This window comes from Eptatretus burgeri, chromosome 7 (genome assembly GCF_056783735.1).
Source record: "Eptatretus burgeri isolate ZD-2024b chromosome 7, Ebu_testis_v1, whole genome shotgun sequence".
NCBI lineage: Eukaryota > Metazoa > Chordata > Myxini > Myxiniformes > Myxinidae > Eptatretus > Eptatretus burgeri.
In genome coordinates this window covers 33,366,250-33,376,977 of record NC_140967.1, presented here as the reverse complement: position 1 = coordinate 33,376,977, position 10,728 = coordinate 33,366,250, and the positions used below count along the sequence as shown (strand labels likewise).

At 44.8% G+C, this 10,728-nt stretch overlaps 1 protein-coding gene across 2 annotated transcripts in view; it reads right to left on the bottom strand.

Moving 5' to 3' along the window:
- LOC147022985 (uncharacterized) overlaps positions 1 to 10,728 on the bottom strand; it is a 46,147-nt gene that overhangs the window by 31,421 nt on the left and 3,998 nt on the right. For both annotated transcript variants that reach the window (XM_085887990.1, XM_085887991.1), the window contains exon 3: positions 8,809 to 9,030. In XM_085887990.1, coding sequence (XP_085744116.1) covers positions 8,809 to 9,030 — 222 coding nt within the window. The remainder of the gene's footprint in view (positions 1 to 8,808; positions 9,031 to 10,728) is intronic.

Genomic DNA, 10,728 nt, shown 5'->3' with positions numbered 1-10,728 from the left:
CTCGGTTGAAGTCTGCTCGTGGGGCAGATCCCCATGCGCCATTCCTTCGGATCCTAGGGCGCCTTCACCTCCTTGAGGCCCAAGTAGTGGTGTGGGCCAGGCCTGAGATTGGTGCCTGTATGGAGAGAGAGAGAGAGGGAGAGAGAGAGAGAGAGAGAGAGAGAGGGAGAGAGGGAGAGAGGGAGAGAGGGAGAGAGGGAGAGAGGGAGAGAGGGAGAGAGGGAGAGAGGGAGAGAGGGAGAGAGGGAGAGAGGGAGAGAGGGAGAGAGGGAGAGAGGGAGAGAGGGAGAGAGGGAGAGAGGGAGAGAGGGAGAGAGGGAGAGAGGGAGAGAGGGAGAGAGGGAGAGAGGGAGAGAGGGAGAGAGAGAGAGAGAGAGAGAGAGAGAGAGAGAGAGAGAGAGAGAGAGAGAGAGAGAGAGAGAGAGAGAGAGAGAGAGAGACACAGACACACAGACAGACAGACAGACAGACAGACAGACAGACAGACAGACAGACAGACAGAGAGAGATAGATTCCATGCCCCATCCCCTTGCAGGAATGGCCCAACACCACCTTGTGGCGATGCTGGGTGGATCTTATGGTTCCTTGCCACAAGCTCCACCAGCTCTTGACCCTCTCTTTTCCTCGCTCCCCAACCAAATTTACCAATGCATTCCTCTTCACCTGGTTTTGCAACTCCGAATTGCGCATTGAATTCCCTTGCAATGCGCATCATCACATCCAGCTCAAGTATCCCATCATTATCTCCAGTGCATCCCTGGAACCCAAATCCATTCTTTTAAATATCCCCAAGCCAAATCTTCATTGAATGAAACGTTTCTTCCTTTAAAAGCTTTTAATAACACTTCTCCTGCCATATTCCCATTCAAATTCCGAAACTGCCATTCCTGCCACCAATTTCCCACTCAATTGCTTGTGTGAAATAAATTAATGAAAGAGTTGATTTTGTGTCTTGACTTATCCTTCTCGGGTTTGATCTGAGGTCCTGCTCTCAGGACAATTGATCCAAGTGAATAATTGAAATGGTGGACAATGGAGTGCAATGCATAACTTTGGTTTGCTTGGCCAAATAGTAGGCAGAATGCAGTCACAGGCACTGTTTCCCATTTGCTAAATTCATCTTATCTCGCAGGTAAGATAAACCGACCCTGGGAGTGAATATCCTGCCACAGGTGAGTGCCGTGGATGGCGTCCATGGTCTTTTTATAGACACGCCAGGTTTTTGGAGTTATCTTCCCATGACAATATACAGTGTGATCCAAAAATATGAGTCCAGTAGGATATTTATTAATTGAGACATGATAACAAAATAAATCATTGTAGTTTGAAACCAAAAGCACTTTCAAGGGATTTCCATGAACTCTTAAGGATATAACAACACTTATTATAATAGGGAAAAATCAAATCTGTGGAAGTATAATCAGTGTGATCCCTTTTTCCTTTGACAACAACCTAAAAACCACTCCGTGGAAATACAGTACCTCCTGTGCAGCTTGCCTTCGCAGGGCAGCTCACCGGATGATGGGATTGGGGCAAAGCCTTCGGGACCCACAATCTTTGATGATAGGAGGGAAAACATGGGGTCACATTCCCGGGTCAGATTGCAGGAGAGTGTGTCGGAGTGGTGCTGAGGTGTCGTACACCAGACGGCGATCTCCTTGGGTTAACCTGAGGCGGTCCTTTCGGGTGGGTGCCTGAAATGTCCTATCCCCAAGAGAGGATGATCACCTGTCTCTGTTATCATTTGAGCTCAAGCGTTTGGACATCGGTATTGCAGCACTCTCTGAGGTTCGGAGACCGGATTGCGGCAAGATCATGGCGGGTGGTTACACCAACTATTGGTCTGGTCGCTCTGATGGTTACCATGCCCAAGGAGTTGCTGTAGCTGTGTCCAATAAGCTGACTCCAATGATAATTGAGGTAACACCGGTCAACGAGCGTATTATGAGACTAAGGATTCATCACTCCTTGCGTGTCGTTGATTGTTTCTGTTGATGCTCCGACTGAGGCGAGTGATTTTTTAATTTTTTTTTGTATACCTTGTTGAGGCTCGTGTGAGAGCTAACGCACAACGCACATCAAGGGGGCATGAGGCAAGAGGGGCGGGAGTGGGGGGGACAAAACAGTGGGGAACAGACAGATTAGGAGATCTGTGGAAGGGAGAGGGATGGGACGGGGAACATGGGGAATAGAAGATGGACATTACAGGGACTTTCAGGAAGGAAAGCAGAGAATTTGAAGGAAGTGGGCTTAGGTGGATTATCGGGGGTAGAAAAGATCGAGGATTTGGATAGGGGATGATAAGAGGTGGTGGTGAACAGCTGTTTTGAAAGCCTGGAGGGAAGAATGGGAAAGAATAGAGTGAGGGAGTTTATTCCAAAGGCGGGCAAAAAGAGGAATGAAAGAGTGAAGATGAGCAGTGATTCGTGATTTTGGTAGTTTTACCAGAAGGGGGTTGTTGGCGGACCTTGAGCGCCCTGAGGAAATGTGGTGGGGACAAATCGCAGAGAGAGCAGGGGGGCAAGGCTGGAGCGGAGACGGTAGAAGACAGAAAGACCACCGGCCACCCTGCGGTGATTGAGTGAGAGGCCCAAAGACTCAGCCTCATTGCGGGAGATGCCGATGATCCGAAATGCCCTGGTTTCTACAGCGTGAAGCTGAGAAAGGTGGGAGGCAGGAGCACCAGCCCAGAGGGGAGAGCAGTACTCCATCAGGCTACGGACAAAAGCTTTGTAAGTGGCCAGGAGCTCAGGAGGGCTGAGGAAAGACTGCACGACGGAGGATTCCCAGTCGGCGACTGACTTTGGAGGCGAGGTTTGAAATATGGCTTTCCCAGGAAATAAAAGGTCATGGCAGATAGTGAGACCCAGAAGCTTGAAAGAAAGGACTTCTTCCAGAGGATTGTTGAGAAAGTGGATGGGTGGGTTTTCTAAATGGTCCTTTCGAAGAGACATAGTAAGAGTGTGAGATTTGTCCGGATTGAAAGACATGTTCCACGTGTTGGACCAGTTTGTGATTTTATCCAGATCTGCAGTGAGCGAAGAAGCTGCTGCTCGCTGGTGTGAGGGATGACCGATGGTACGGCAGAGGGTGGAGTCATCAGCAAAGAGATATAGAGGATTTTCCAGAGAGTCGGAGAGATCGTTGATGAAAACCAGAAAAAGAACAGGGCCCAGAACGCTACCTTGAGGAACTCCAGCCTGGACAGGAAGAGGGGATGAAAGAACTCTATTTAGGGCCACACGTTGACTGTGACAGGAGAGGAAGTATGCGAGCCATGAGTGGAGATGGCCTTGGATATCATGGGAAGAGTTTGGTGAGCAGGGCAGGGTGCCAGACGTGTCAAAAGCACGTGATATATCCAGGGATACGGCTCGGATTTCCTGTCTGGCATTGAGAACCTCCATCCATTGTTGGGAGAGCAGAAGCAGCATGTCCAAGGTAGAGTGACCTGGTCTGAAACCAAATTGATGATCTGAGATGTGATTGTCAGAGAAAAAGAATGATTTCATTTCATTGATTAAGATTATACTTTCATTGTTTATGATTATACTTTCGCAATGAAGTTTCACAACCCACTCGAGGAGCTTTGCTGCTGGAAATTGCATAACCTTGCTGTTGATTGGAAGAAGGCTGATTGGTCTGTAGTTGCAGTGATCTGTTTTTACACCTTCTTTATGCAGGACAGTAATGTTTGCAGATTTCCAAGCAGATGGCAGATGACCTTGAGCAAATGAGATGGTGAATAGAACAGAGAGAGGGTGAGCAAGAGCAGAAGAGCAGGCTTTGAGGACACGTGGGCTGATGCCGTCAGGACCGGTTGCAGAATCTGAGTCGAGGTTTGACAGCAAGCTCTCTACCTTGTCAGGAGAAAAGGACACAGAGTCCAGGGACAGTTGGGTGCGACTGAATAAGGTGGGTAGAGAAAGTGATGGGTTTTTGACACAAGATTTAGCTGCAAACACCGAGTTTAGGCATTCAGCTTTTTCACGTGCGGTATCAGCAGTGCGGCCATTTGAGGTAAGGCAGGGGATGGAGGGGGAACATACACCAGAAACAGATTTGATTAGACGCCACCAGGATTTCGAGGAGGGAGAGAAGTTTGAGAGTTCAGACTTGAGATTAGAAAGATGTTGTTTTCTGGCTCTCTTCAGGGTAGATACACACTTGTTCCGAACTTTATGGAAGGAACTGAGATTGCCCTCAGTTGGGTTTGCTTTCCATGAGGCAAAGGCAAGTTGTTTCAGGACAACTGCCTCGCCACAAGCTTCAGTAAACCAAGGGCGGGAGGAAGGGTTGGACAACTGAAGACGAGAGGGGATAAATCTGTGCATGAGGGAGAGCAAGTTTCTTTGAAAGAATTCCCAGGATGAGTTGATGTTGGAGAAAGTAGCGATAGGAGACCAGTCTATAAGTTTGATGGCTGCTTGGAGACCCTGCCAGTCGGCTTGAGTGAAATGCCAGACTCGATGGCGGTGAGGTAGTTCTCTGATAACAGCCAGAGAGATGTCCACTTTGACAAGGACGTGGTCAGAAGAACCGATTGGAGCAGAGGAAGAGCAGCAGATATTGTCAGGGAAATTTGCCAAAATCAGATCCAGAAGAGATGGAGTACCATTGGTTGAGATCCGGGTTGGGAAGTTGACCAATTGAGTCAGTCCCAATGAGTCGCAGAAAGCTTTTGCTGAAGTGCCATGACAGGTGAGAGAGGTACCCACACCGAACCAACTGGCATGACGGACAATTGAAGTCGCCACATAAGAGGAAGAGAGAGTTTGGATGAGAAGATAGAAGATGGTCCATGTTTTCGGTTAGTGAGGTGTAGATGGAGTCATCACTGTTAGGTGGACGGTACAGCACACATATAAACATGAGGTGGGAGTGGAGGGGAAGCTGTAGCCAGAGGTATTCCTGGGGGTGTGGGGGAGTGAGGGCAGTGCATGGAGAGTGAGGAATAGTCTTTGATGAAGAGAGCAACTCCTCCACCAGGACGAGGCTCAGGTCTGTCATACCGGAGAAGGGAGTGAAGGTCTGTCATACCAGAGAATCTCACCGTGAAGGACACATTCTACGCCATGCTCGAGTCTATGGTTGATCAGTGCCCCAGACGAGATACACTTCTAGTCTTGGGGGATTTCAATGCATCGACTGGAACCGATTGGGATGGCTATGAGATGTGTGTTGGTCTCCAAGGGTCTGGAACTGTGACCCTGAATATCACTAAGTTCCTTGACTTTGCAAGAAGTCATGGACTTAGGGTGGCTGGTTCATGGTTTCAGCGCACACAAGCTCATCGCTGGACTTTGTATCCCAACGCTGGTGGTGTGGCAAAGGATATTAACCATGTGCTCATTGATGGTCGAGATAGGAGGATGATCCAGAACTGCAGGGTCTACCAGAGTGCTCAGTTCCTCAATACTGACCACCGGCTTGTTGTTGCAACTCTTAAGTTGCACCTTAAATCCAAGAGAATGGTACCATCCCAGCCCAGGCTTGATGTTGGGAAGCTCAAGGATGAGAGGGTAGCTGAGGAGTTTGCGAACAGGCTGAGTGCAGATTTGGGGAGTCTGGGTGCATTGGGAGGCCCTGAAGAGTTGTGGAGTGCCTTCAAGACCACTGTCCTTGATGTTGCCGGTGGATGTCTTGGAACTCACCGTAGGGCAAAGAATAATTTTGTCTCTCAAGGGACACTAGATACCATTGACCAGTCGCAGGGCCAGGCTGAATGGCAGAGCTGAGCTGTTCAGGGAGCTGAGGCGTAAAATTGTATGTGCGCTAAGAGTGGACAAGGAGGCCTATGTCCGAGGAATCTGTGAGGGGGTAAAGCATCACCTGTGGACAAGTGATTCTTGTCCTGCTTACAGGAGAATTCACGCATTGCGTTCATCCAAGCCCGTCCCTCGGTGTACTGCAGTTAGAGCAGAGGGTGATCAGCTCTTGACAGAGGAGTCCGAAGTGAAGGCCCGCTGGGCCGATTACTTTAAGAGGTTTATGATCATAAAATGATCGTCAGTTTATGATCAAGGAACAACTTAGTTTTAATCGAATGTTGTATTTCGAATACGAATCGAAACATGAATCATAAAAAGAACCTGTAGTGTAGCAGTACTCTGAATTAGTCCAGAGCTCTTCGGGGCTTGGGTTCGAGGTAGCGCAGGTGCAGAGAGGATTGAAATAATTTTTTCTTCATCTGACTAACCGTCTGGCAGTCAAACAAAATTGTGAATCATTCCAAACAGGAAGCTTACTGTTTTAAACGATGTCAAAAAGGACACGAACAACAGGCACGACTAATGCAACATGTTAATAAGATGGTGTAAAAGATGCTGCATCAATGGTGATAAACTTCTGAAATTTTTATTTTCTACAACTTTGAAAATCTTTATCTAATTTCAATTGAATTGTAGACTTGACTACTTTTGAACACAATTCGCCTTTTTAGCACTTTCCAAAACCTTCCGTTTCACAGTACTTGGAAAAATATTCATGCTCTGAGGGCAGAGTAGCGATGAGAAAGCCTACCAGAATCAGCATTAACGCCATCTCGTGCCCCGATGGCAGCATTATTAACTGTTTGAGATTCTGCATTTTGACAAATATGGCAACGCCTCGCACTGTTTATTTTGTGCATCTTTTTGTCAAAGATTGTTCCGAAACTGTCATTTTGTCACCCATCAGCTTTGTATGGTTCCCATCATGCCTGTTATGGAAGATTCACAAACAAAACAAACATATACCATGCTTGGAAATGCAAAGCAAGAGTTTAAATGACTCTTCCCATATCCTTTTTCTCAAGACCACATGGGGTAAGGTGTTCTATGAACTTTCTAGTTGTAGCATGCATGAGGTCAACGTTGCAATAAAAAAAATAAACCAATGTCACCTGCAGGGTGACCCGTATCTTGCCAAAAGGTGACCACGTGTGACTTCTTTAAGGTCACACTGAGGTGAACAGAGCTGCTATCCACCAAGAGCGACTCCTTGAGGAATATCTGCCTACTAGAGATTCCGATGAGAATCGTTCTACAGAGCAACCATGAAAAATATGCGTTTGCCTCATAACGTCACCAAATGACGTCATAATGTCTCAAGCTTGACATATCTAGAAAGCACTCATCGAGGTGTTCAATTTGAGGTACTACACGATATGGTTCCTAAAACTAAAAAATTTGACCTTGGGGTCAAATATGTTTGACCTCAGGCGCTAACCATGAAGGTCAAGGCCCATCGCCACCAAAAATTAATCAGCTGAGCGCCAGACCATGAACTATATTCCCATGAAGTTTGAAGACGATCTGATCAAAATTACTCAAAAAATAAGGGTTTCGTCGACTCCCCTGATTTGCGACAAAGTGACCTTGACCTTGACCTTCAAAATTTTATGCGCTGAAAGGGACCTCTATAGGCCTCTGATATGCGAAATTACAAAAATTTCCAATGATAACTGTGCTCTGCAGAATTTTTTTATACGTGATTACAGACAAAAAAAAAAAAAATGAATAAAAAAACATACAAGCTGACAAACATATCTTGCAAAAACTTCGTTTTGGCAAGATAACAAACAAACAAAAAAAATAAACCAATGTCACCTGCAGGGTGACCCGTATCTTGCCAAAAGGTGACCACGTGTGACTTCTTTAAGGTCACACTGAGGTGAACAGAGCTGCTATCCACCAGGAGCGACTCCTTGAGGAATATCTGCCTACGAGAGATTCCGATGAGAATCGTTCTACAGAGTAACCATGAAAAATATGCGTTTGCCTCATAACGTCACCAAATAACGTCATAATGTCTCAAGCTTGACATATCTCGAAAGCACTCATCGAGGCGTTCAATTTGAGGTACGACACGATATGGTTCCTAAAACTTGAAAATTTGACCTTGGGGTCAAATATGTTTGACCTCAGGTGCTAACCATGAAGGTCAAGGCCAATCGCCACCAAAAATTAATCACCTGAGCGCCAGACCATGAACTATATTCCCATGAAGTTTGAAGACGATCCGATAAAAATTACTCAAAAAATAAGGGTTTCGTCGACTCCCCTGATTTGCGACAAAGTGACCTTGACCTTTGACCTTGACCTTCAAAATTTTGTGCACTGAAAGGGACCTCTATAGGCCTCTGATATGCGAAATTACAAAAATTTCCAATGATAACTGTGCTCTGCAGATTTTTTTATACGTGATTACAGTCAAAAAAAAAAAACATACAAGCTGACTAACATATCTTGCAAAAACTTCGTTTTGGCAAGATAAATTGTAATTCTTTAATGAAATTTATATTAAACGAAAAATAATGGTACTCTGGGCGATCAAGCATTATACGTCGGGTTACCCCTGACATACGATGCGTGGGAGAGAGTGGCGGAGCTTGGCTGACACCTCGGCCCTTCCTCAAAGGTGAATTCTTTGTCAGGTAACATACCAAATGCATTTAAGTGTTCACACACTCCACATGCAGAAGAGAAATCGCCACGACCCATAGTCGCCACGGGACTACACTTAGTATTCAGTAAGTAGTCATCGCATGATATAAAATGACCTCAAACAAGGAAATGTGGCCACTTGGATAATAATCATTGTTGCGGTGTGTTTCCAGGTTAATTTTTGCTACAGCTTTAAAAATCAATCTTCTTGATGATTTACTAAAGTGTAAGTCACTGATCTTGATCCGGTGACCCACCATGTTTTATTTTAGTTGCATTAGTGCATGTGGCTGAGTGTTGGATGTGTTGACAACAGAAGGGAAGAGACATTACAAGCTTAAAACTTTTATTTCAATGTCCATACCTGTGATTATGTGCGTACCTGAATTACTGATGTTAAAACGTGCGATGATTTTCTCAAACTTGAGTGACCCTGCATTGCACACATACTCCCCAGAATCACGGTAATTTGGAAAGTATATAGTCAATGAGAAGTTTCCTTTCTTCGCTTCTTCCTCCTGGACCACATATCGATGATCAAGTAAGCGCTCAACGATTATCCTGTTTTCCTCCAAATTTCCCAGCTGAAACACTTTTACGGCAACTGGACAACATAAATAAATAGAGGGAGGGTAGAGAGACATATATTGATCTATTTATTGAGAGTTGTTCACTGTTCACTTATATTTCTATAAAAGTTGAATGGAGATTTATCAGGAGGCATGAAGGGGGATGAACGGACAATTACAATATTGTTCAAGCTATCTTTTAAGGAATCCAATATATGTTTTGCAATATTTCTACAGTGATGGGATCTACCTTAACATGTTGCTGTAGCATGCACGTTTTAATAACTCCTCGTGCTATATGAGCAGGATTGTCACCTTGTGCCAATGCCAGCAGGGACATCCATGTTTTAAAGGTCAAATAAGAGGAAACAGACTAAGAGTGTTCTCTTACCAACTTGCTAATATAAGTGAGACACATACATGAATATTAATATGACTTGTCATGATCTAAAAAATGGCTATATTGTCACTTTCTTTCAATACCAGCAAGGTCATCCATGTTGGGAATGTCAAAACAGGAAACCCGTTTAAGACAGTATGCCGAAACCCATCAATATGACATTCACAATATAAACTAGAAAGGCACTCGGTGGAGCACATACCTCCGCCACGCAATGCCTGATCCATGAGAACATATCAGTCCCAATACATTTTTGAAATATCATGCTATACACTACACAGTCACTATATCGTTTTTGTCCCGATCTCTCAATGGGTGAATAATCACTTATAAAATTAAATAACCCTCGTACACAGATCCGGATTTGGATCTTCACCAAAATCGAATCAATTCGTCCTTGCGACACACCCAACCTGTGAACCAACTTTTGTCCGAATCCGTCCAAAATTTTTTGAGATATCCTGTACACAAACAGACAGACAGAAAGGGGTGAAAACATAACCTCCTTCACCTTCAGTGGCGGAGGTAACAAGTAAAAAAAAAGACGTAAAATGTCACAGCCCCCGTTGTTTTATTAATTTTGCTGTCTGGAGTTAAAGAGCTAGCTCATATTTATGTACAACTAGAATGGCCGCCAGTCTACCAGTTGGCCTTCTTTGATCAGATTGCAAAATAAAGTGAGGTCTACATGTATGCCATCATGTACTGTGCTTGTACCAAGTTTGAACAAAATTGGACCATGCATGTCTGAGAAATGGTTGGGGTCACATTTATGTAACAAAATGGCCACCAGTTGGCCATGTTGGATCTGATCTCAAAAAAAAGATGTGTATATGTAAACCATCACTTTATGTGTGTGCCAAGTTTGAACAAGATTGGTAAATACATGTCAGAGAAATGGTTGAGGATGTGTTCGACATTGGGCTTTTTTTTTACAAATAAAATGGCCGCCTGTTGGCCATCTTGGAGCGCATTGCAAAACAAAATGATGTGCACATGTATGCCATCATGTGTTGTCTTTGTGCCAAGTACGAATACAATTGGTCCATACATGTCCAAGTTATGGTTGCGGATGCACGCACAGACACGAAAATTGAGACCAAATTCATAAGCCCCCATTTCGGACTAAGTCCAGCGGGGGTCAGAAATGGCCCTCTGTCCCCAGCAGCTTTTAAAATGCTGACTATGGGAATTGCACAGATAAGGTGTGAGCAGAGGGTATAAAAAAACCTCTGGATTTGACTAAGGCTCTTATTGAACACAACCATATAAATTGTACATGTATCATGTACATCCTTTTAGGTGAAATGTTTTTTTGACAACTCTGGAGGAA